Below are 20336 nucleotides of genomic sequence, written 5' to 3'. Positions count from 1 at the left end.
CCATCTCTCTATTCCTAAAATCTAACAATGTGTTAAAACCAGATTAAGTAAACGAAATACTTGTTTCAGCTTCGGCCTAAAACTTAGCTCCATGACCCACACTTAATTTAATATTTTGTACAATATTCTTGTTAGATGTTTTGGGAGCTTCTCACATTCTATTTTGATTTGGCCTCTCTGCCTACTCAATCTTTACTATTTTACTATCTTCACATTACTATTGCTGGTGACCCACTCGACAGTGAACAATGTCAAGAGGAGCAAAATAAATGTCAGAAATCTTTAGATCATTATGGCTAACTTAAAGGAGTATCTTCTTTTCAGACGTTGATCACAGACTGAGGAGAATTGCCTAATCATCAGTTACTCACTTTGCCCATTCCGTCTTATGTCCATTGTTATTTAGTGCAATAAGCAACATTACTTCATCTTTAAGCTAGAACTGCCCTCAAGTATTGGAATTATGGTGTACTATTCACTGAAGGAAAATTTTCAATGGACATGTAGAAATGAGTCTTATTACCAGGGTCAAAGGTGAAATGCATTGCAAAAGCAGCCTGTTTTTCATGAGTATATGGCAAATTTACCACAGGCAATTATGCCCTTCTAAGGGAGACAAGGGACAATTACATCCTACTTATTACTGTGTAGAAAGTGAGAGGTCAGTTTTCTATCACAGTAAGCGTTTGTTTATCTCTCTGAGTCAGTCAATTTCCAGGGCAAAATTCCTCAAGTGCAATTGGTAAGAATGTCTTGACAGAATCTTTAATAAGTACAACCACTGTCTTCCAGATATCACGGACCTCTGACTCAAGTAACCCCACAAAACCTATACTTAGCCAGCATGGCAATGATTTCAAACATACAAGTTGTGCACTAGAATGAATTCTTCAAGCTAGTTACAGTATTGTGAAACTGCCACACAGCCACGAGAAAGAACAAGGGAATTGATAACTTTAATACAATTGGTGAAGGAATTTAATGAGTTAGCAGGGGAAAGTAGAACACTTGAGAAGAATGCTTCATCTCAATATCAAGCAGTGAAATCTTGATTTTTATGGGTTTAGACAGGTAGCCTCTTCATGCAGCAGGTAAAACTTATTTTCCAGTTTCACACAATAATCTTCTACTCTCAAGATAGATGAAAACTTGGATCATCAAGCCACTGAAATCAATGAACTATATCCTGGTCAATTAGTATAGAAAGATACTTGATGGTCAACGTGGACATGAAGGGCACGCCATTGTGCTGTACGACTTTTTGAGAATATAATCATGTTCAGCAGTCTGATACTACAATTAGATCTTGCTCACGAGCTGCAAACCAGGTTGAAGCTCCCACATCAGATTTGTGCATGTTATAGCAGTAAATTTTCATTTTAACTAGAAATATGATTCTTAGGTTTAACATCATTAGCAGGACCTATAAAAGGGGCCTATGTTCCTTATGAGCAAGTTTTCCTTGTGTGTGAGTGTGTCCATGTTTGCCCAGTAATGGAATCCATAGATCAAACTGATAACTTTTGTAGATGTACTGGAATTAGTTTGAAATGTATAGCATAGAATCTGAATTTTTGGACAGTTCCATCACACAACTAATCCTGCACATGTATTTCCTCCTATCTTACATTTTGTAATAATACTTACAGATCCCTCTGACCTTTCTCCCACATTCACTTATCTACTTTCCTCCTGTATGTATCTACATTAATTGTCATAGCTATTTCTTTCTTTTTTTTTAAATCTTTTTATTGAATTAGTACAGAAAAGGTAAACCATATAGGCACTAATACACTGTTGCAATATAACTTTACAAAAGATATTAATACACAAAATAGTACAAACAGTGCAGTTTAGATATAAACTAACAAGGTAATATAATAGTATACTAATTTTCATACATATCAATAAGGAAAAGAAAAATAAAACCCCAAAAAACCCCCCCAAAAAAACCCACTGTGCAACTAACCTAAAAAGCAAAGCAATGGGCTAACTAGGAATCAAGTAGAGTTAAACAACTTAAAACAATCACGTCCTCAAACCTGACCTCCATTAAAAACAGTTAAAAAGCAAGAAGGGAATGTAAATATGGACAGAGAGAGAAAAAAAATTACATTAAATGAAAATGTTGAATAAAAGATCTCCAGGTCTGTTCAAATTTAGCTGAAGAATCATAAAGATTACTTCTAATTTTCTCCAAATTTAAACATAGTATTCTCTGGGAAAACCAAAAGAATGTTGTTGGAACATTAGTCTCCTTCCAATGTTGTAAAATACATCTTTTCGCCATTAAAGTAAGAAATGCAATCATTCTACGGGCTGAAGGAGAAAGACTACTGGAAGTCATAGGTATTTCTGATGGAAGTAGGTTATATTCGCAATTGCAGCCTGGCTTAGAAAGATATCACCTATCACTGTTTGACTTCCTTATTGCGGATGGAATGAGGATCAGGCTCAAGTTACAAACTATCAAACAAATTTAAAAAAGCAAATAAATAACTGTACCAACCTGCTCTGAACAGTATGCACAGGGATAGTACGTCATTCTCCTCAAAATGTTAACATAATTAAACCTAATTTTTGTCACACAGGATTAAACACCATCACAATCTCTTGGTTGGTTTCATAAACATGGTAGCCAATGTTTGACCAGCGCTCATGTTTATTACATTCAAGGTGAAGGTCCTAATTGCACTGGAGATATCTCAAAACAGAAATGCATAAAATATTTATTTAGGAATCTATCCTTGATTGGTTCCAATTCTTCCAGAACTTTCTTGTACAGGAGGTACAGTAGCTGTCCTTGGTTTGATTTATTATTGCCACATGTATCAAGATTCAGTGAAAAGCTTGTCTTGCATATTGTTTATACAGATCAGATCATTACACAGTGTATTGAGCCAGAATAAGGAAAAACAATAACCTAGGAACACGAAGCTCTCAACCACAGCACCACTGATATCCACAGGAGCATGTGCACCACCATCCTTTCTGAAGTCAATGAGCAGCTATTTTGCTTTGTTGACATTGAGGGAAAGGTTGATGTCATGACACCATGTCACTAAGCTCTCCATTTCCGTTCTGTACTCCTTATAACTTTTTGCCTCTATCACCAAAACCCTCAAATGTTCTTTCCAGGTGAAGACATCATTTTCCCCCCTGTTAATTCAGTACAAATTATTTACTGGTCATGATGCAATTTCCTCCAATTTGTGAGACAATTACCATGGCAAATGACCAGACTGGCTTTGTTAAGTCTGCAGATATGATCCTTACTTCCTGGCCACCTAACACAAAGTCTATGTCCTACTTCCACATTTAAGTCCTCAACCTCCTAAACTATTGCAATGAATCTTAAATGTAAGCTTGAGAAACAACATTTCATCTTCCAAATGGCTTCTCTGGACTCAACATTGATTTCAACAATTTCAGAAAACAAGTATTTCCAGAATTCAAGGTATTTTCTCTGGTAACAATAGATAGTAATTAAGTTCCTCTCATTTACACTCCTCCAAGACTATCTTATTTCTTTTTTTCCATTAACTTTCTTTTTGTGTTGTATTATCATCTCTTTTCATCTTCTAATCTCTCCTGCCCGCCACCTTTTGTTCTCTTCTCATCTTAAACATTAAACGTCCAGTTCAAGCAGAGTTTTGGCTAAAGGTACTTTTCCAGAGGTATTTCATAAGAAGGGTAAAGTTGTTTTCGTGTTTCTTGCAAGATAGTCTTAAAACCTGTAGAGGTTAAGAGGAAATTACAGCACTACCAGCAAGAAAATTAAGAAGAGTTAACAAAGAAAACAGTCTAAACCATGATTGAATAATTTTATTGCTTCAGTGACATACATAATCAGTTACATTTAATCTGATCTGTCAGTCCAGTACAACGTTGTTGTTTCTAAAGGAAGTGTACATAGCAGAGCATATAAACAGACAAGTTTCCATCAAATAGGGCAATTGAACATTAAATTTTATATCTCTGAAATTTAAAATTTCACTTATTTATGGTTATATTCAAAATTAGTAAGTGAGACAACTTAATTGTTATAACTTCATTGTTTGACATAAAGTACCAGGGTAGTTTTCATTGATCCACAATAACAGTGTCCACTTCAAGCCATTCCTTTCCCACCTGAAATCCTGGTTACACTGACCACTTGTTACTCAAGACCACATCTTTCTTTTAGAGATAAGCATATGAAAATGTTGTCCTGGAGTAACTCAAAAGGAAGAGATCTGCTAACATGTAAGTTTCTAATTTATTTTGTGTTTCATGTTGAATGTGCTAGAAATGTCAGCTTTGAAACATACACTACTCAAGAGTTGTACACTTTCGCACCATGCAGTAACAGGTGAGTAACTTTCTAAATTGCTTTTGATAAGAAGAATTCTACTATATTTATGGTAGTTACCATTTTTAAAAAACTGATTCCGAGTGGTCTGCAATGCATAATTTAATTCAACATTGAAGATGCCACTGATTTTTTTTTTTTAAAAAAAGCTGTTTCATCAAGAGAAAATTATGATCTTATGCACTATTACCTTATGCAATATTTTTATAATACATGCATGTCTTAAACAAGGTCTAATTATTTCTAGTAAAGCAGTGCAAGGTTGCCATTCAGTTACCTACAAAAAAATATACAAAGTTAAGCTGTTTTCCAACAATAAAACTTGTTCTACCTAATAATTCCGAAATCCATTTTGGAACAATGTTTTTTTAAATTATTACTATCACTTATTTGCAGTTTATTTATTCCAACCCAACCCACAATCCCCATCCTACTCCCACATAATAAAAAGCCCACATAGTATTTTTCAAAGAAGAGTACAGACAATGGGTTGGTAGTTTCCGGTCAAAATGCAACCCGTTCAATATATTAACCAACAAATTATCAAAAAAATTCTCCCTACCAGCCTTTCCCTCACATGGACGTGTGCTGAGATTCATAGTTTATTTTGTAGAACTCTGCAAGGTGAAGGGATGAAGGAAAGAGACAACAAGCAATAACTAGTAGCTTATCATTCATTATTATTCAAAATAATACCTCAAAAAAACTACCAAACAGCACAGAAAGCTACACTCACACAATAATCCATTGACTGTAAAGAGGTAGAACAAAACTAGAAATTTAAATTGAGTATTACTGGCATAAAGAGACGTGCACAAACCTTCACATAAAGAGCTGTAGGTTTAACTTGGAGTATCTAGCTAAACTTTCAGATCTTTCTCTGAATATTGTTACTTAAAAATAATTATCACTAATCATCTAGGAAGTCCTTCATTGGGTAATGGGAGAGAGGCAAACAGTTAATGGTTTCCACAATGAACTCCACATCCTATCCACCAATACCATCTCCACTGTCTCAAGGCTAAGCTAGACTGGAGGGAGAATTGGGCTTGTTTGATCTTGAAATAAGCTAATGATCACATTATTACCAACTTCAGCTGCTTCCACCAGTCTGACCCAAAGCCCTGCTGTAGCTCAGCTACTGAAAGTAAGCTTCACTCTTTGTTTTTTTCTATACCTAATAGTTATAATCTTTTGGTTGTGATCACATCTTCTACCTGCCAAAACTTTCATCCAAATCTTTGTCATGTTTATCCGCACTCATTTAACACACTACTTGGTGACCTTCACTGGGGAATGCACAGGTAGAATCTTGATTTCAAAGTTCTCATTCTTGTTCAAACCCTTGCACAGCAATCATCATCCTTAAGTCTCTAACCTCCTTCCATCTGTTGAGAGTTCCAATCTCTTCCAGTTCTAACCACTTTAATTATCCATAAACTTAATTGTTCCTTTGTTCCTTCAATAACTTTACTGAGCAGCAGTTTAGGATTGGCACTACAAAGTACAACAAAGGCTAGTTCTTAATGCTGTTTCAATTAGTTTCACAGAACTCCAAGCTGGTTGAAGACATTTAAATAGTGTTAAAACATTACTTATTTCAGATAATGACTGCCAAAACAAAATGTACAAAAGCAAATACAATTTGGCTATTGCTATATAAAAACAACAAATTGTTCCAGTTCTCATCAGCTCAAAGGAAGTCAATAAAAACATGATTCAAAATCAAAAATATTGTTGGTTTTGTCATATTACACCAGACACTAATTCACAGCTTTCCAGGTTTTAAATATGGTCAAATCTACATCAATTAAACACCTGAAAACCATGATAGTCCTCAGCCTAGTGAGCAGGCAACTCTTATGTTGCCCATTTTACAATGTTATTATTGCAGCTTATTATGCTTCTCTTCCTTTACCAGGGACCACTGGACTCTCTCTTAGCAGTAGAAACCAGAATTACATTTAATCCAGAATTTTAAAAAAAGGATGAACGTGAAGGGATTTACTTACTAATCTTTCCAAGGACCACGATGAAACTGGAGCAAAAGTACAAACTGCTGGAGAAACTCAGTGGGTCTGTGGAAACGAAAGGATGGTCGATGGTTTAGTCAAAACTTTGCCTCAGATTGAGCTGAGTGGGGAGAGATAGAGGTGGGTTGGGGTGATAAATGGAACCAGATGAGGGACAGTTGATGGGCAGATGGAGCCAGCTGGCTGAGTTTAGAGACAGAGTCTGGTGGGCTGCATTTATCAATCACCTTAGCTGGTTCCACCTATAATCTACCTGACCCCATCCTCTCACATCTTCCCTCAGCCTTCAGTCCTGATGTAGGGTCTCAACTTGAAATGTTACCATTCTTTGCCTCCATTGATTATGCCTGAGTTGCTCCAGCAGTTTTTGTTTTGTTCCACATTCCAGCATCTGCAGTCTCTTATGTGTCCTTATTATGGAATTGCATGTTTACCTTATTCTGAACTGCAGCCTGGAGAGTTAGAGCTTCATATAAATCAAGCATCAAATTGTCTGGTATCAGCTTGGAAATATTCAAGCTAGAAACATGGTAATGTTACACTGCTAAAAGGTAGGAGGATAAGAAATGATAAAAACCTACCACTTGGATTCAAAGTAAATTTAACTTTGCTGATGTGAGAACATGATGCTAACTAGATAGTGTGAGATCTGCAGAGGGAAGCCTCTTGTTTCATGATACTAATAAGCCTTGAGCATATACAGTACTTCAAATGGCACTTTAGAGGAATGTCATCTCTGGTTAGAGATGATTCTTTAAGATTTCATCAGAATATTTGTCACCTGCAGCCTTGCTCTGCTTCTTCCACCCTTAACTCACTCTCACAACTTTTATTGTGTGTGAATCTTTTTTAATAACCAGTCATGTGTTCAGAGGAAATATCTATAATGTTTTTACATGTCCCTTTTTGACTCCTCAGAGTCCAGAAGATGAATTCCTGAAGAGTCTAGAATAACCCTGAAGGGCTGGCAGAATTACTTCAAAGTCAATCACAGCTTTACTTCTCTCTACTGCATCGCGATCTTGCAGAACTAGTTTGAGTATTGCTGATGGCTGGGATTTGAACTTGTGACCTACTGCTAGTCATAAAAGCTGGACGAAGTTTTTAGTATTCAGAACAGATAGTATGCCAGTTACAGATCTGAAAGGATCTCAGTTCTTTAAAGAACTGCTATTTTTCAATATAAATGTAAACAAACATACCTGTTTGTGGCACTGACATAAGCGGGTGTGGTCGAAACCTTGTACTGCTTGTTCTAAGGGAAAGTCTTATCCCTAATAAATCAAAATTCCTTAAAGATGTGGAGACTGGTAATTGATTAGTGCAGTGATAACATTCCTTGTAAATGAATGACTTCAGTTGAACTGCATCCTTTAGTGAAAACTGACCCACTTATTGATGAGGCACTAAATATACCCTTCTATTCTCCCAACCATGAGGAATTTGTCACTAATGTAATCAACAACATCACGTGAAGTAAATGATTCTGACAATATAGATGTTTGAGTAGTGAGATCTTTCCAAGTCCAAATCCAGAGAGAAAACAATAGTTTATAAAGTTTTAAAACCTTTGCAAAGTACATAGGAAAAGGTTCAAACTGTGGAATCAGCAGGCTGTCTGATCACCAAGTAAAAACAATGATATTGTCAGGTGTTACTACTGCAATAATTTAGGTCATTCACCAGCAGATAAAATGTCCAGTCAAGGTAAGCTTTCTTTTTCACGTTGTTTCTTCGGTAACAGAAATATCCCATTCCAAACTAGATTCTGAATGATATAAATATTTCATTTAGATGAAATTCAAAACATTGGAATTAGATGCTACTACCTCTCTTATCTCTTCAATCCTCGAGAATAATTCCAAGCAACAAGAACATTTTCTAAACCATTCCCTAGCTTACAGTAGACCCATACAGCTAAAGGTAAACTGGACAAAACTGACATGGCTGTTGAGTTAACAAGTTTAAATTCATTAAATTGCTTAACCGACATATTTGCAATTTACAAAATTGCTCGTCTGATTTTTTATGTTATTCAATTATGTTTAAAAAGGCACAATTATGATTTGTAAAATAGGTTAGAATATATTCCAGTATACACCCAATAAACACAAATCAGTTACATGGAATCACTTTTACTTACCAAACTTTCACATAGCAAACTTTATCAGTTCAAAGCCACTGGTCATCAATATGATATGCAAATAGGCGGGAGCAGAAAATGAAGAATGATTAGCAATATTGATCAAAGTAGTTTTATTCTTGGTAAATACAATGAGCAAGAAGACCAGAATCAATAATGCTATATCATCTGATGTGAAGCCCTGTAACTGGAGAGCAAAGAAAGGCAAACTGGAAGAAAAGCTAGGCTTATTTGTGCATAGTAACATTTATGTAGGCATGAGAAATTGAGTTTAGCTCAACTTCCCATTCCAAAAGGTTCTGATGCCAGTTATCGTCCGAATAGTGAAAATTTTAAAAAATGCAGATTCTGCAAAGGTGAAATGAAAATAGAAAATACTGCAAGTACCTGGCAGGTCAGACCATATCTGTGGGAAGAGAAACAGTTAGTATTTTGGCTCAAAGACCATTCATTAGAACTGCAAAGGAGACAAAAAGTGCTTGTAAAGCTGCAAGAAGGCTGGGGAGGGAATGTCCCTGATAGGGTAAAGCTAGGGTGACCATGGGAATAAGCTGTAAACAAGGTTATCTAGTCAATGACTGAATGTAAGCTTGAGAAACAGCTTCTCATCTTTCACATAGGCACATTGCAGCCTTATACACTTAATTTTGAAACCTTCCACTTTAGATGACTTGACTTTAGATGAATGACTTCAGGCAACTTTAGGTGAATGACTCATATAGACATATGAGTCATTCATCTATGACACTGGCTCATCTTGTTTGTTGTATCCCTCCTTCCCTCTCAGATAGTAGAGTACATACCCATCCTGACCTGCCGGGCATGTTGTCCTGTTCTGAATTTTGCAACTTGTACATTCTTTTGTCTACATACCCGTCTATATTCTCACTCTCAAGGATGAAGTGGTGTACAGGAGTGCGATATGTTGGCTGGTTGAGTGGTGCTGCAACAATCTTGCACTCAATGTCAAACCAAATAATTGATTGTGGGCTTCAGGAAGGGGAAGTCAAGGGAATATACATCAGTTCTCATCAAAAGGTCAGCAGTTGAAAAGCTGAACAGCTTCAAGTTCCCAAGTGTCAACACCTCTGAAGATCTATCCTGGGCTCAACACTTCGATGCAATTACGAAGAAGGCATGGCAGCAGCTATATTTCACGAGGAGTTTTAGTTGACTTGGTATATCTCCAACAACTCTATCAAATTTCTACAAATGTACTGTGCAGAACATTCTCACTGCTTGCATCACCGTCTGGCATGGAAGAGCCAATGCACAGGATTGGAAAAGGCAGAAGGTTGTAAACTCAGCCAGTTCCAGCATGGTCCTCCCCAGCATTGAAAACATCTTCAAAAGGCGATGCCGCAAAAAGGTGGCTTCCATCTTAAGGACAGCCAGGATAAGTCTCTTCTCATCAGGGAGGAAGTACAGGAGCCTGAAGACACACACTCAATGTTTTAGGAACAGCTTTTTCCCCTGCGCCATTAGATTTAACGGCCCATGAATACTATCGCACTATATTTGCTCCTTTTTTTTGCATGACTTATTTAGATATATTTCTTATTCTAATTATGACCATAAGCTATAGGAACAGAATGAAGCCATTAAGTCTATTACTTATAGCACTGCATTGTATTTCTGTCACAAAACAACAAATTTCACAACATCTATCAGTGAAAATAAATCTGATCTGATTCTCCATTTCATTCATTGACAAACATTTACTTGCTTATCACCTATCCCCATGATCACTCCAGTTTTACTCTATCAGAGACACTCCCCTCCCCTAGACTCCCTAGAATATAATAAGATTAAGGTATCTACTTCACAATTCTGATAATGGTCCCTTGGCCTGAAACACTACCTTTTTGTCTCTTCCCATGGAGGTGGTCTGACCTGTTGAATATTTCCAGCATTTGCTGTTTTAATCCTGCTGAATAGGTCAGGTACTTTCCAATGGACACATCTCCTGATATGTGAATCAAAGTAACTTGGCTGAGAGCTGAAAGAAATTTGATTAGAGCTTAGCAAGGACTGTCCTTTTAAACCTGGAAATAAAATGAAGCCTATTTACATAGGGAAAAAAATTGCATGAGGTTTTGGTAGACTACTTTCAACATTTAAACAAAACTGGTACACTTGTTGAATACCATTTAATATGCAAGTCAGGAACCCATCTTTCAATTACCTTTACAATAGACAATAGACAATATGTGCAGGAGTAGGCCATTCGCCCCTTTGAGCCAGCACCACCATTCACTGTGATCATGGCTGATCATCCACAATCAGTACCCTGTTCCTGCCTTCTCCCCATATCCCCTGACTCCGCTATCTTCAAGAGCTCTATCTCTTTCTTTACCAAGAAAACAAAATTAATTCCTACTCATTCAGAGATGCTTACATTGAAACAGTTTAAATTATCACTACCACAATAACAGCATTGTTGTTGTCATAGATAAAGTTTTCTTGCCTTGTTTAAAAAAGGTCATCTTGTAATTTTAACCATTCTTCATATTGGTAAGGCAGCTTGGGAACTCCTCACCAGATGTTATCCTGTTATAAATTCTTATTCATTAAAGTTTATTTTTATTTTCTGCCATTTTGCTGTAGAACTACAATGGATAGCTGATCAGTAAGACCATTCAGTGGCAAGGGACTGGGACAATAGGTCAAGGTACAGTATGCTGGTCCCAATACCAGTTGTTAAATAAAGTCATTTATGATGACAATTCCCTCTGTGAAGAATTAACATAATGAGTACTCGAGAGTGAATGACAGAAGAACTGTTAAGACACTGTGTAACCAGGCACCTAGGGTTTGTCAGCACTGGAAAAGGTATGCTAACTGTGCTTTTTCTCTGCAAGATATGCTTGCAACCAGTCACTGGTGAAAAAGTTGGTGCCATGGGAGCAATGATAGACAGATGCATTGCTTTCCTCCTGAAGCAGTGATTTCTTACTCTGAAAATGATTTTAGTGATAACTTTAAAATACTTAAATTATGTGAGCATGCACAGGTATTCACAGGACAGCAGTAAGAATGATATCCACATTAAGGCCATGATACTCGACAGTTTGAATCCTTGTAGCTGGATGATTTCGTAGCAGCTTCAAGCCCAGCCCAACAGAAGTTTTGAATGCAAGGAAGTGTTCGGGAAATAAAAGCTAGAAATAAATATTTTTTTAAAAAATTGATGCTATACAAGTTTCAAAATACAGGAAAAAAAGGTACAGTAGTTTTGAAATAATAAAATCAGGTACACTTGAGCTTCATCTTCAGCTGTATATGTTCTGTTTGGTTTATATTTCGTCCAAATGATCAACAGCACATTCCCACATTCTTCTTCTATGTTTGGTCTGTTTACAGTTTATATTATCAGTCTGAGGAGCAAACTGATCACATAAACGGAAAGCTCCAATTCTATTTTTATACACTTTCAGATTTCACGGTCTCTTCAAATTAACGTGAAACATGCTAACCGGATATCTGGATGGCATGAACCAATGAGAAAGGTCAGTTCACACATTAAAGAATTTAATCGCAGTAAACAATATAGAGAATAATGACCTGGAAATATGATCGATATCAGTGTAACAAATAAAATGGAGAAAATGATAACAGTATTATTTAGATTATACATAGTCCACAAACTGGGAGCTACACTACTCTGCTAGTTTTGTTTGAAATTGGAAGTTTTTTTATCGAAGAATTTGCTCCCAGTTCTGGCTTTGCGTGATTCTATCGGTTACTCCTTTCCTAAAATGAATCATAGTTACCTAAAGTAGGTTAATTTTGTCATAGTTGTGACACAACAGTTTACTTACTTTTAATGGATACAATAAATGTAGCCATTCTTAGTGCTTCATATGAATCAAATGACAATTCTTTAGTGAAGTCATAATGGATTGAATCAGATAGGCATGTATGTCTACACTGATAGAAGAGTGGGTGTTGAGAACACTTAACACAAGATTTACCAAATAGCCTCCTTTGAAAGATCCTGGTAGTAGGAGGATGAAAAGTAAGAAAGGTATGCCAAGGACAGGTTTATACAAGTGGATTTAGTCTTCATTTCAAATAGTTATCTTATTTTCAATTTGAACAAATAAGGGGGAAAAATTAAGGAAAAATATAGCTGACAGGAGTGAAATAGGGTGCAGGTTAACTACTAAATATTTAAGAATAGTTTCTGATAGAGTGATAACCTAACAATAATTTATCTAATGTTTCAATCACATGGCTGACAACCCTCAAGTCTAACACAGAAGATTTGATGATTTGACAACAGTATCATCCATCAGCGTGTTCTGACCTACAATCACAGTACCATGTTTTTTGCACAATACATAGAAAGGTGGGAGGAAGAAGCAAGGCTGAAAATTACCTAGGTGGTGCATCTGTGTGCAAAAAAAAACCAAAATTAATTTTGGACAGTTAAGTGTAGATTTAAGCAATAGGTGTGCCTTATGAACAGCTAGAGAGCAAGTGTTTTTTTTCAAACTAGTTATTGTAAACTGGGTATCCAAATTAGCTTCTGTTCTAAACCCTTCTAACAGAGTATCAATTACATGTCAAAACTGGCAAAGCAAATCAACAAGCTGGAACATGAACCTCTAAATGTGTTGCTATAACATTTGTCATATTAGTACTTGAACAAACAAAGATTTCTGTTCAGCATTTGCCTTGAGCCCTCCACTCTGATCATTGCACACACTAGTGATAGCAGCTCTCAAAAGCACTGACACAGCAAAATTTTACCAGTAATACACAATCTTCTGCTCTTGAAATCAATAAGTTGATCATACTTAAGTGCTTTCACAGCATCTTTTCTCTACTGACACACAAAAAAAACATTTTTAAAATATCCTCTACCCCCAAAAGGAATAGCAGCAAATAATCAACAGTCTGGGACGGAACCACCAGTCTCATGGATTTTGGGGCAGGGAGAGGAAATATTAAATTAAAATGTTAACACAATGTAAAAGTGTTTGTCCATACAACTTCTGAAAATCTTTACATTCAAGCTATAAAAAGAGAAATACCTCAACAATCCTGTTGCTTTTTTTTCTCCAGAGGTAATTATGGCACATTGATCAGTATCTTTCTTTTCTGATTGCACACTTAGGTGGAGCATTGAATTGTTCCTGCACAAAATTCCAGCACGTCCCACCAACCCCCTCTCCCCGCCCCCTCAATATAGTGTTGATGCAAAATGACAGGTTTTATATAGAGATGTGTAGTCTCCCCTGTAGTTTGGTAAAGCTTTATCCTCATATTCAGCTGAGTTTTTCTTAAGTCCACAGGATGTTCTTCTTCATGCTTGCTTTTTCTTCCCCAAATTTATTTTGGGATGGAAACAACGTTGCCTCAAATCCCAGCTGTCAAATCTGTAATCACTTGTCCTTTCACCAATTTCCTAAGGAATTCTTTCTCCTTTCCAATGTTATGAGTCCAAGACTGAAAAGAAATTATTCAAAGAGCATCAAAAATTAATAATCACATTTAAGGCAACAAATATTTTCAAAATATATCTTATAGCCTGGTCAAATTCTGATAAACACGTGGATATCCTTCTAGTTGGAACCAAAGATTTTCTTTAAATACACATCTTTATCCAAAAGTCAAATATATCTTTTATTAACTAAGCACAAAATGTGAAGTTCCTGTACTGTGCATGAATAGACAGTTAGAATGAACAAACAAAGATGCTAGAAGAACTCAGTGGGTTGGGCAGCATCATTGGAGAGAAATGGGCTGTTGATGCTTAGGATTGAGACCTATTTCGAGGTAAAGTTAACATAGCTTTTACTATAATTATTAAGCATTAAAATATGAAGTTTTGGAATATAATTCTCTGCACTACTCATTTTATACTCACGACTGTGTGGCTAAGCACAACTCCAATGCCATATCCAAGTTTGCTGACATTGCTGTTATAGGCAAGACCAAGGAGCTGATTATTGACTTCAGGAGACAGAAACCAGAGGTCCATGAAGCAGACCTCATTGTAGGATCAGAGGTGGAGGGGGTCGGCCACTTTAAATTCCTCAGTGTTATTACTTTGGAGGACCCATCCTGGGCCCAGCACATATGTGCAATCACGCATAAAGCACGGCTGCACCTCTACTTCCTTAGGAGTTTGCGAAGATTTAGCATTACATCTAAAACTTCGACGAACTTCTAAAGATGTGTTGTGGAGAGTATATTGACTGGCTGCATCACAGCCTGGTATGGAAACACCAGTGCCCTTAAATGGAAAATCCTACAAAAAATAGTAGGTACGGCCCAGTCCATCACGGGTAAAACCCTTCCCACCATACAGCACATCAAAACAGAGCATCAGGACTCACACCACCAAGTTCAGGAACAATTATTACCCTTCAACCATCCGGCTCTTGTAAGAAAGGGGATAATTTCACTCAACCTCACATCCCCGATCTTTGAAATGCTCCCACAACCTATGGACTCACTTTCAAAGACAACATGAGGTGAAGAAAGACAACTTTCTTCACCTCATGTTCTTAATATTTATTGTAAATTTACTTATTATTATTATTTCTTTCTTTTTGTATTTGCCCTGTTTGTTGTATTTTTCACATTGGTTGAGTGCCCAAGTTGGTGCAATCTTTCATTGATTCACTTTTGGGTTGTATATAATGTACATTGATAATAAATTTACTTTGAAATTTGAGTATTTCTAATTACTATGTATTTGTTATGAGTTTTAAAAAATTGAACATAAATACCTGTGGAGTAATGAAACTGAATTTCCAAAACTAAACTTTGATTTTTTTTAAATTGGTTTGAATATAAGCTCCAAAACAACTTGCATTTGAAGACTAGTTACAGTATATTGCAATGACACATCCTAAAGTGCTTTACAGAAATATTAGGTTAGATAACACATTTTTAAGGTAGATATTAAGTTTGGAGACATGTAGACCTATATAAGTGTAAATTGTTATAAGTGTTGCTATTGATATAAGATAGAGTCATGGTGCACTACAGCACAGAAACAGGCCTTTCAGCTCATCTAGTTTGTACTGAACTGTTATTATGCTTTGTCCCATCGACTATCCCCTGGACAATAGCTCTCCATACTTTCCTATCCATATACTTAATCAAACATCTTTTAAATGTTGTCATCGAACCCACATTCATCACTTCTACTGGCAACTCGTTCTACATTCAACCACCCTCTGAGTGAACAAGTTCCCCCTCAGGTTCCCCTTATGATTTTATCAGCTCTATCAAATCTTTTCTCATTCTCCAATGCTCCACGAAATAAAGTCCTAACATATTCAACCTTTCCCCATAACTCAACATCCCTATACATTTTCTCAGTAACCTTACAATCTTAATGATATCTTTCTAAGCAAGTGATCAGAACTGCACACAGTACTCACCAGCATCTTATGCAACTTCATCAGAGCTTGCCAACTCCTATACTCAATACTCCGATTTATAAAAGCCAGAAGTTCTCTTTATGGCCCTATCTACCCGTGATGCTGGTTCCTCGAGGTTGTTACAGCCAATGGTGGTAATGGGGATGAGCTCCCACTATCTATTAAAATCTCCCAATGGTGTGTGCCTCAAACAGTCTCTGACAACCAAGTCCAGCTCCTGGCCTTCGTGTGTGGCTTAGCTACTAAGCTTGCCGGAACCATTTCCACTGACGGGAAAAGGGGCAATGGCGAGTTACTGGCGCATTAAAGCCAGTTGCTTAGGGCAGATGGAACTCGTCAGCTGTGGTTGATAACTCATCTAGGCGAAGGAAAACTCTGATCTCAAACCTCCGCTGCCTTGTGGCTATATGTGCTCATGGGGAAGGCTTCGGGAGTAAACTCCGAGGGAAAACTCCAGAGCTGGAGTCCCTGAGGCAGTCCTACATTCAGTTCAATGCTGACTGGCAACTCCTGCGATGCTTCTTGTACCAAACTGTATCGGTTTCTGCCGTTCCTTTGGGTTCATCAAATGCATGGAGACAGTGAGCTTGCTCTCGATATCGTACTGCCCGGGCTTGCATATCCAGACAGCTGGGATGCAATATCCATGGTCAACTCTGAACAGTGGAGGCCCTCACCTCACTTGTGATGCGACTTTTTAAGGAATTATGGATCTGTATTTCTAGATCCCTTTCTTCTACCACAATCCTTAGTGCCATACCATTCACTGTGTACGTCCTACCTTGGTTTGTCCTCTTAAAGTGAAGCACCTCACACTCGTCTGCATTAAGTTCCAACTCCCATTTTCCAGTCCATTTTTCCAACTGGTCCAGATCCTGCAGCTAAGCTTTGAAAGCCTTCCTTGCTGTTCACCACACCTCCAATCTTGGTGCCATCGTTAAACATCATATTTACATGACTGCTTTTTCTCTCTTTTCTCAATCTTGATTCAAAACCTTGAAATAATTCATAGAATCACAGCACAGTCTCGGTTCAACAAAATACCTCTAGGCATGTTCAGAAAACTCTAGGTATTTCTTGCACAGAGGAATGGAATACAGGTTAATCTGCTGATTGAGCACCCTGGGATTCCCTAGATATCACCCTCAAACTAATATATATTGTAGAAAGCTAATACATCAACCATACAACAATAAAGGCTCTGGATTCCAGGTGAAAAACTCCCATAATAATTATGATATCTGTATAACAGATTGTCATCCTCTCAATTTTAAAACCAATTCAAAATTGACAGGATGACAATTTTAGCCCAAATGTATTCCCATGTGGTGGTACTAAATACCCTGTGCGGCAGCATCAGTTCATTGCTGCTTTACATACAGTGTAATGCGCAAACATCAGTATGACTTGGGTGGACCTTCAATGAACTGATTTTTAAATAAGGAACTGATCTTTAAATTAGGAACTGTGTGAAACATGGAACTTCTCAAAATCTATGGTCCTCCAACCACATTTTCTCATCATCAACATTCATTTAGATTGCAAAATAATATTGTTCCCACTTCACTTATTGCAAATCTATTGCTAAGCACAAAGGATTTGTGTTCAGAATGGAGTAGGAATTTATAACTGTTGTGCAAAGTGTCTCGTCCAAACAGGAATTGAATGCAGAAACTGAACAACCTGCTTGCTGCCTGTTCAGTCATACTTTGAACAAGATTTTGGCTATCTGCCCTAATCTTTTATGTATTCAACTGTTGGGTTCTGTTTGAAGTGTCCCACTGCGGTAACTTGGGATGTGTTACAAAGGATCCTATAAAAATGTTCAAACTGTTCAAATACAATAGACCACAAATATTTTCTCAGGGGAAAAAGAAAGCTTCTAGGACCACGTTTTTCTTATTACTAGGGAAGATTAAAATAGATTACCATTTAATCCTCCTGCTGCATGATCTATAGAAAACATACAGGCAATGTGACAGAAGAGTTATCAAAGTTTTAATCCATGCCCTCTTACAAGAAGGTGATGAATCTTTTTTGCATAGAAATAATCAGGTAAATTCAAATGAGTGAAGTTGAAAATCACCCCAAAACTATGAATCACATCATTTGGTTTTAGTCCTCGTCTCTCTCCCCAGCCACAAATGATACATTGACATGACACGTGCAATAACATCTACCTGACCCCTTGTCAGCCATCCGCAGCCAACATCCTCTTCTTTTCCTACTTCCCGATGGATATATCCATGCTGTTTGCACTGACCTCCAAAAATCCTTATTATTTGACCCAATTTCAAACTCTGCTACCGACAACATAACTAAGGCGCATTACTAAACACACTCCACACCTTTACTCTTTTTCTTAGAAAGGCATTTGCTTTATCAATTCTTCCTTTTAAAAATCCTACCCCTGTGCCTTTCATCCTTGCTGTCATGCAATGCTTTTGAGAATCTCCTTATTCACAATGTGAAGTCTTTGGCTTTTGGAACACTTGTCCATTTCTGGTGTCTGATGGTCACTGTTTCAATAGGAAAAACTGGTTCCCTGGATGGTGGGAAGGGAGGAGGTGAAAGGATAGATCTTGCACCTAGAGTCAAATAAACATTCAGCCTGGAAACAGGCCACTCAGCCCACACATCCACGCTCACCAGTGGGAGCCCATCTGCACCAACTCTGTTTCCCAACACTTGGACCACACCTCCTTGGTCAAAAAGTGTTGGAAACACTTAGCAGGTTGGGCAGCATCTGTGAGAAGGGAAATTGTTAGTCTATCAGATCCAGGAACCTTCATCTGACCTGGAACGTGTGGTTCTCATACAACTGGAGCCTCCTGCAGTTACATGGGAAATAGCCATAAGTTGAGAATTGATGCACGGGAATGGAAGAATCATGCTTCTCGATTTCTGCTAGCTCCAACAAAATGCCACTGCCTCTCACATATCCCCTCCCCTTTCAGCATTTTGGAGGGATGATTCCCTTCATGACTCCCTGGCCAAATCTTCTGTTCTCATTTACAAAGGACCAATTTCCCCGCCTCTGTTAGGGGATGCCCACAATACTATTTGAAACTGAAGATACTACATAAAGTGAGTGAAAATGTTTCAGGATTTCCCTAACTCAGTTGCCCATATCCCAGTTTTCTATGGAATCCACGAGTAAAGCATGATCCTGATCAGATTCTCAGCCTTTACTCCATGGAATCTGTGAAATGCCCTGATTCCACACAGGTTTTACTTGGTCAACAATCTTCAAACCTATTCAGTGGAGAAAGAGAAAAGTTAGTTATTCTTTTTCAAACATTTGATTTTAAATTTCTTACTTTTACTTTTTAATTATTTCTTTTAAAATCATTTTTGGACTAAGAAGACAGCCAGTAAAAGATGGCTCTCATGTTATAATCCTTCAAAAAGTTTTTGTGGATGGGGCTTGTTCTAACTCATCCGTGACACACCTTTACATAAATCTAAGGCCCCAGCATTGCTTAGGATCTCACCGATCAGCTTGAGGTCGCACAGGCTTAGAAGAATGGGCTTCCGGTAAGTCTGGGGGAATAGTGAATGTGGGTGTGAGTTCAACATTTTTCAGTGTTAAAGTATCCTCTCCTGCACAACTTACAATCAGTATAGAATTGAAAGTTGACTTGAGTAACCAGCCACTATCTTTCAATTGAGTTGTACAGATACTCCATCAATTGAAAAAAAATTAAGTAGAATATGTAGCTTCTAGGCCAGAAGTTCCCATTAGCATCATAAGGAATTTATCCACTTAATGTGTTAATGTGGAACAAATGGAACCCCAGTCTTGCTTTAGCTCCCCATCACTTATTCAAAGGTAAAATGTAAATGCAGTTTATATATATGGTACAAATTAATCCCCTGGATTTAACCAGCAGAATGCAGAAATATTGTTATTCTGGCACTCCCAATTTACAATGTGGTAATTTTATGGCAAAAAGAGGTCACTAATCTTGCCCTGTTCGCGGACATAGATTAAGTGACCTGCAACACGATAGGAGTCCAGACATGATGTGAAACATATGAGCAGGTGGAAAATCTTGACCTTGAACACCAATATTTCAGAGCACAATGTCCTTATGACCTTAATTCTGGGGGACAAATTGGTTTTTAGCCAACTTGTAAGGAAATAATGAAGATTGTTGGCACATTAATTAAACTAGACTACTGTGTTTAGTACTTATAAGATCTGCATTCATCTCCGATGTATTACAGTATTGCACTCTTAGCTGTGTTTATATCGTCAGTCTTTTAACACTATATGAACTAGTTAGATGTACAAGTGATGTGCTCAAGGGGAAATTCCCAGCATAAATCCTGGAGCTGGAGTAAATAACTTGTCCTGGTGCAACCACTTTATGACACTATGATCAAGAAGTGAAAGCAATTTT

General features: G+C 37.4%; 1 protein-coding gene across 4 annotated transcripts in view; it reads right to left on the bottom strand.

The window, feature by feature from the left end:
• Nucleotides 1–3816: 3816 nt before the first annotated feature.
• st3gal3a (ST3 beta-galactoside alpha-2,3-sialyltransferase 3a) overlaps nt 3817–20336 on the bottom strand; it is a 556478-nt gene continuing 539958 nt past the window's right edge. For 3 of the 4 annotated variants that reach the window (XM_072273562.1, XM_072273557.1, XM_072273558.1), the window contains one exon: nt 3817–13981. In XM_072273562.1, coding sequence (XP_072129663.1) covers nt 13892–13981 — 90 coding nt within the window. In that variant the 3' untranslated portion in view covers nt 3817–13891. Of the gene's footprint in view, nt 13982–16847; nt 16926–20336 lie in introns of those variants that run through there. The other variant, XM_072273561.1, reaches the window with a different exon arrangement.

Source organism: Mobula birostris, chromosome 12 (genome assembly GCF_030028105.1).
Source record: "Mobula birostris isolate sMobBir1 chromosome 12, sMobBir1.hap1, whole genome shotgun sequence".
Taxonomy (NCBI): Eukaryota; Metazoa; Chordata; class Chondrichthyes; order Myliobatiformes; family Myliobatidae; genus Mobula; species Mobula birostris.
Note: the sequence above shows the minus strand (reverse complement) of the source record. Positions and strands in the feature narration are given on the sequence as shown.